The 7,316-nt window shown below is 39.2% G+C and overlaps 1 protein-coding gene across 1 annotated transcript; it reads left to right on the top strand.

Annotated features, from left to right (window-relative positions):
- The first annotated feature begins 5,376 nt into the window (after positions 1-5,376).
- LOC112102085 (interferon beta-like) lies at positions 5,377-5,943 on the top strand. Its single transcript, XM_024193144.1, has one exon. The coding sequence runs from the start codon at positions 5,377-5,379 to the stop codon at positions 5,941-5,943; it is 567 nt and encodes a 188-aa protein (XP_024048912.1).
- The last annotated feature ends 1,373 nt before the right edge of the window (positions 5,944-7,316 follow it).

Raw genomic sequence — 7,316 nt, 5'->3', positions numbered from 1 at the left:
TATGTCACATATTACTATTCCCATCTTATAGATAAACTTTGGCTCTGAAAGTATAACTGACTTGTTCAATATCCTAGAGTGACAGCCAGAATTAGAACTCAGAGTCCATGAGGCCAGGCTTTCAACCTAAATCAACCATGCTGGGTGTCTTTATTATACAATTCTAAATGTTATACACTGCGTGGGGGGTCTGCTATATACGTTACTAATGTCTTACTCAACAGAAAAAAGTTACAATGAAATAGAAAAGGGGAAATATACTGACAGAGATGCAATAGCCTTGAAAACAACCAGAAATCACATAACATGAATTTTACCTTCAAAAGGGAAGACATCAAACTACCAAACAGTTCCAAATGTATAGGCCTGGAAGGATTGCCCTGAATGGAGGGTTTCTTGTTCCTTTCTTTATCGTGTATTCCATACCACTACTTAAATTTTTATGGTAAAATCTTGGCTCTTAATTATGAAACAACTTTGCTGTGCAGGTTCCCATTTACCTTGTTACTTATGGGACTGATTCTTCATAATGTCTAACTGTTCCATTATCGACATCTGTGCAAGGGAACCGTATTCCCCCTCATTCAATTGTCCAGTCAATAGTACATACCCCAGTGTGCGAGATGCTACACTAGCTTCTTCCTTCTTGGGGACACCACTCATTTCTTGGCTCAGTTGCCCCTCCTGTGAGAAAACACATCCTAGGGGATCAAAAAGAAAGAGAGGAATACTCCACCAGAACTCCGCACACAGTTCCATTCAACTTGTTTCACCAGGATTGGGGTGGTGGAGAAGTTTGCCCCATTTCCCATGGAACCAGCTTCTTTTCCCAAATACAGAAAATTCTCTGGTTTCTACGTAGAATGCAGGGAATATTCAGGATCTCTGCACAGGCGCTCTTCGCTTTTGCATCTTTTCAGGAGCACGAGAGCCCCTTCTGATCTCTAGTAGCTTAGCTCCATGACAGCCACACTACTAGTATTCCATCAGGCTACAGCTTCCTCTGGGATTTCCATTAAAGAATAATCTATGTGGGGCTGGTGGAAGGGAGATGTAGCTCATAGGGTGCACCCTCAGCAGAGTCCAGCCTAGTCCCTTCCCACTCACCTCCATATTTCTAATTCCATGTTCCATGCAGAACTACTCCTGCAACCCAGGAAAGGAGGGAACGATGCTTGTAGGCAGCTGACTCTATATGCCAATACTCACACACACACACACACACACACACACATTCTCTCCCTCCCCCTCCCCCTTCCCCTCTCCCAACCCAGGGCAGATCAGAGGCACTGCCACAACAACTCCTCCAAGTATGGATCTTGGAGGCAAGAGCTGAGGGCTTTACAATTAACTAATTTTCCCCATGGAACTACACTACCTATATGCTTACTCGCTTTTAATATACAGATTTATTTAAAAAGATTTCTCTTTACTAGCATGACTATTTATTTAATTTGTTACTAAGAGTTTGTAAATATGCATCCTTCTTAACTGGTTTCTCTCTTTTAATCATCCTCTTTTGGGGCTTGATCTTACTATGGGATATGCTATGCTCCCAGAAGTCCCATTGAAAATTGTGAGAGAATAAGGTGCATAAATTCATGGCAGTACTGGAAATCTGATATTTTAGATGCACACTCTAATGCTTTCATGTCTTGAAAGACACACTGCCAAACAGTTAAGGCCTCAAATATAGATTACATGAAAAGAATGTGCATATTGCTCCTGGGGGGGATTTAGCCAAACCAATATAATTATGCATGTGGTCATGAGGTTTTTTCCATTTTTCATTTCAGTGAAAATAGCTTTCTTTTTTGGATTACAATAACCAAACCACTTTCCTATAGAGATGGAAACTCCAATGCACCAGCCTCAGGCTGGGACATAAGAAGAAGAAAGTGAAGCTGACCAAAGGAATTTAATTTGATTGACTAGACCAGTCTACTTTACCAGTCCTCGCTGAGTGAAATGCAAAAGTTTAAAACCAATGATAAAAAGCGTATATGGTGCAAAGTCAATTAGATTTTAAAAATAATGGCCTTTTTCATAATATAGGTTGTTAATAAGAAAGTGAAAGGAAAGTAAACATTTTATCATGAAAACCTCCTTCAGCCAAAATAGAAAATTCACCCAACCCATCCATATGGGACTTCCTTCATTTTACAAATCCACATACAGTTTTAAGTGAGGTATTACTCTCAAAACTAAAAGAACGAGGAGTACTTGTGGCACGTTAGAGACCAACAAATTTATTTGAGCATAAGCTTTTGTGGGCTAAAACCCACTTCATCAGATGCAAGCAGTGGAAAATACAGTAGGAAGATATATATACACAGAGGACATGAAAAAATGGGTGTTGCCATACTAACTCTAACGAGAGTAATCAGTTAAGGTGGGTTATTCTCAGCAGGAGAATAAAAACTTTTGTAGTGATAATCAGGATGGCCCATTTCCAACAGTTGACAAGAAGGTGTGAGTAACAGTAGGGGGGGAAATTAGCATGGGGAAATAGGTTTTACTTTGTGTAATGACCCATCCACTCCCCGTCTTTATTCAAGCCTAATTTAATGGTGTCAAGTTTGCAAATTAATTCCAATTAATTAATTAATTAAAGAAAGTAACAGAACGCCACTAGCCGTCACCTTCAGCCCCCAACTAAAATCTCTCCAGAGCATCATCAAGGATCTACAACCTATCCTGAAGGACGATCCCTCACTCTCACAGATCTTGGGAGACAAGCCAGTCCTCGCCTACAGACAGCCCCCCAACCTGAAGCAAATACTCACCAGCAACCACACAGCACACAACAAAAACACTCATGCAGGAACCTATCCTTGCAACAAAGCCCGTTGCCAACTCTGTCCACATATCTATTCAGGGGACACCATCATAGGACCTAATCACATCAGCCACACTATCAGAGGCTCTTTCACCTGCACATCTACCAATGTGATATATGCCATCATGTGCCAGCAATGCCCCTCTGCCATGTACATTGGCCAAACTGGACAGTCTCTACACAAAAGAATAAATGGACACAAATCAGATGTCAAGAATTGTCTCCCAAGATCTGTGAGAATGAGGTATCGTCCTTCAGGATAGGCTGTAGATCCTTGATGATGCGCTGGAGAGGTTTTAGTTGGGGGCTGAAGGTGACCGCTAGTGGCGTTCTGTTACTTTCTTTAATTAATTAATTAATTGGAATTCATTTGCAAACTTGACACCATTAAATTAGGCTTGAATAAAGACTGGGAGTGGATGGGTCATTACACAAAGTAAAACCTATATCCCCATGCTAATTTTTCCCCCTACTGTTACTCACACCTTCTTGTCAACTGTTGGAAATGGGCCATCCTGATTATCACTACAAACATTTTTTTTTCTCCTGTTGAGAATAACCCACCTTAACTGATTACTCTCTTTATAGTTAGTATGGCAACACCCATTTTTTCATGTCCTCTGTGTATATATATCTTCCTACTGTATTTTCCACTGCATGCATCCGATGAAGTGGGTTTTAGCCCATGAAAGCTTATGCCCAAATAAATTTGTTAGTCTCTAAGGTGCCACAAGTACTCCTCGTTCTTTTTGCTGATACAGACTAACACGGCTACCACTCTGAAATCTGAAAACTAAATGATTTTTTAAACAAAAAGCAGCACTATGGGTTCCATGTTTAGTGTATCTGACTCCATCTCCAACACACTCAATTTTCCAAGTAGAAAAAATGTCTTAACATCCAGCAGTGCAAAAGAATATAATAGCCAGCTGCCCCACCCCTTCCTCCCATAGAAGTTGAGTCTCTGCAAGACTATTATGAATAAAAGTTTAATTTTGGTCACTAGAGTTCACCTTTGATAATTATAATTATTTGTTGCATCACAATTACTCGAAACTGGAAATTTTAACTAGTGTAAAGAAACTTTCTAAGGCCTGGTCTACACTAACACCCCAATTCGATCTAAGGTACGCAACTTCAGCTACGTGAATAACGTAGCTGAAGTCGACATACCTTAGTTCGAATTTACCGCGGTTCAGACGCGGTCCACACGCGGCAGGCAGGCTCCCCCGTCGACTCCGCGGTACTCCTCTCGCTGAGGTGGAGTACCGCAGTCGACGGCGAGCACTTCCTGGTTCGAATTATCGCGTCCAGACCAGATGCGATAAATCGAACCCGGAAGTTCGATTGCCAGCCGTCGAACTACCGCGGTAGTGTAGACAAGCCCTAAGTCTGGACTGTTGTAAATTGTAATTATCCCCAATGGAAAAAAGTTATCTTTACAATTAAAAGAGGTTCCTAAGTAATTTAGAAACATGATTAGTTAAACCAGGGTGAAGAAGAAAAGAAAATATTACCGACTAATGTAAAGATTGGTAGAGACTCAAAGACAAGTCCGCAGGAGCATGATGAGATTATGTGGTCCATAGGATATATCACGAATATTATCTGGAAAGAGGATTTTTGTTTCTCTTGGACTTGCTGTTATTATGCTACAGAAGAAAGTTTTCTGTGGGTCTATGTGCTCTATGCTGACATCTGCATGTAGACAGTTCTGAGTAATCTATTATAATTTATTTGTAATGCAGTAGTGCTCAGGGTCGTAAGCAAAATCAGAGCACTATTCTGCTAAGCTCACTGCACAAAGACATACAGTAAAAGACAGTTCCTGCCTGAAAAAAGCTAAAAGACAAGACATAACATGTAGGTGTAGCATGCAGTGGAGGAGGCGATGGGGATGGATAGAAAAAAGAAACAATATTAAGAACACATTGTTATGCCACATTTAGCCATAAGCCTTCTGAGTCATTCTGGCCAGCAAAGGACTAGTCCTTGGGATCTGGCCCCAAACCTCTCCAAGTGTGTTTACTCTTCCATTATCAGTTTATGTACTCATTAAACTACTTTGATTAGTAAAGTTTAAAGGGAGTTCTGAATTAAGGTTAGGAGGAGATGGGGACACAGATGGCTTTTTACAAGGGACTTTCATTTCTTAGTACAGCTAAACTGATCTATTTTCAGTTTGGGAAATGTTTCAGATCAAAAGGAAATTTGCTATAGCAATAATATAAATAATACCAGATATTAGGCAACTTGTTATGCTTTTAATAATTTGCTCACTTTCTTTTAAAAAGGAAAGAAACACTGAAAAGTACCAACTAACAGAAGTATTTAAAAAAAAACAGAAAAGTAAAAATAAAAAGTCCTAATTAGCTAATGGGAACCTTGAGATGCAGAATGTGATGAAAGAAAAACTACAGAATACTTAAATTCAGAGACATGGGTAAAAATACCACACATCAGCCTATGAAAGACATTGCACAATCTCCAGTCTTCCAGTCTCTACACACAAACAGGGAATCTAAGTCATCATCAGCATGACCACCCGGAGTTTCCTGCACATTTGCCTTGTCCTGCTCTTCACCGAAAACTCATCTGTGGACTGTAACATGCTTCACTTCCAGCAAAACAAAGTGAACCAAGCTAGTTTACAGCTTCTGGAAAAAATGGGAGGACAATTTCCTGTGCAATGTCTAAATGAAAATTCAAACTTCATATCCCTCCAGAATGTTCTCAGCTCCAGAGAGTTCCAGAAGGAGAATGCCATGGTGGCAATCCAGGAGATCCTCCAACAGATCTTCAATATCTTCAGCAAAAGTCACATCCAAACTGCCTGGGATAGGAGTTCCATAGTTGCATTCCAAAATGGACTTCACCAGCAAATTGAGCTGCTGAAGACATGGTTCGATGGAGAAAAAAAGATGGAGACAACCTACCCACAAAATGAAGACTTCACTAGGCTGAAAGTGAAGAAATATTTCCATATGGTAGACAATTTCCTGAAAGAAAAGCAATACAGCCTGTGTGCCTGGGAGATCATCCGTGAGGAAATGAGAAGATGTTTTCTGATTATGGACCAACTCACAAAAAGGCTTAAAAATTAAGGTATTTTACAAAACACTTTTTTTAGAGTAATTGAAATAATAGTTTTAGGGGAAAACAGGTAAAACATGCTGTGCTTTCATTTAAAAACTATTCTATAGGTTCTGTTGTATCCTTTATTAGCGAATATCCTGTTTATATTGCTGATATACAAAAGTGATATATGCACCTCATATAATATACTCAGGGATATGACATTGTTCAATAGATTGATGAAATGGACAGGGGAATAAAAACTGGCCTGCTCTAAACAAATACCAATCAAGATAACATTCCACTCATAACACCTGAAAATCCATCCCTTTTTATCCCATGCTATCTTTAGATCTAGGTCTTCTGCAGGGGAAGACAGGCAGGATTCCCTATCTGCTTTCACTGGCTCTGTTCACCTATAAAGTTTAACAGTTTTAGTAAAACCTTTTGTAAAAAGAGTTTCTTTGTTAGGCTTACTGGAAGACAACTTAGGACTTATGATACAGAATCATCATCATTTTCTAAATATTTCACTATTGAAGTGTTGTCTCTGTTTGAACCATTTTCCTCTTTCATTGCAGCTCGTGATGGTGGGCACTTTTACTACTGAAGTAATGAAATCAGCTGAATGAAACTGCACCCTATGCTGGAATCTTTTCTGTCTCAGTTGCTGCTTCTAATAATTACTTTTACAAAGTTTGTACCTTGAATTAAGCAGCAGATTCACTCAGATATATTTTGTATATTAGGTTTTCTTACCTTAATGTTTTGCTCACTTTTTAAATGCAAAAAGTAGAATGCCTCAAACTGCTTTAATTTACTCTCTTTCTCTATTATGAAAATATTTTCAGATCATTTTTCTGGATTGGTCATAATTTATCCACAGGCCAACTTTTATTTATTTATTTATACATATACTTACTGCCCGTATTTATATTTATATTTATAAATAAAATTATTTTATTCAAACTATAAATCTACTACAGAAATGGTCTGAGTTAATTACATAAAAATTATGATATCTTAAAATATTTACCAAAACATTTACCTCAGAAGTGGTTTACTTTAAGTTCACAATTCCCTAGAGAATACCACCAATTGTGTGGTAATCAATCTTTCCATTATATGGTGTGAATCTGCATCCCTTGTACTTCCAAACTACTATTGCCAGGAACTGATGTCTTAGATGTTCAGGGCCAGGAGTGCAGGACCAGACCCTCATTGTTATCTCCTGATATTTACTGAATTTATTCCAACTGTACCTGTACATATCAGACACTCTGGGCACGTCTTCACTACCTGCCGGATCGGCGGGTAGCAATCGATCTATTGGGGATCGACTTATCGTGTCTAGTGAAGACGCGATAAAATCGATCCCCGATGGCTCTGCCATCGACTCCAG

The sequence above is a fragment of the Terrapene carolina genome, unplaced genomic scaffold (genome assembly GCF_002925995.2).
Source record: "Terrapene carolina triunguis isolate 2854851 unplaced genomic scaffold, T_m_triunguis-2.0 Scaffold113, whole genome shotgun sequence".
NCBI lineage: Eukaryota > Metazoa > Chordata > Testudines > Emydidae > Terrapene > Terrapene triunguis.
The sequence above is the reverse complement of the archived record's forward strand: the minus strand, read 5'-3'. Positions and strand labels throughout refer to the sequence as shown.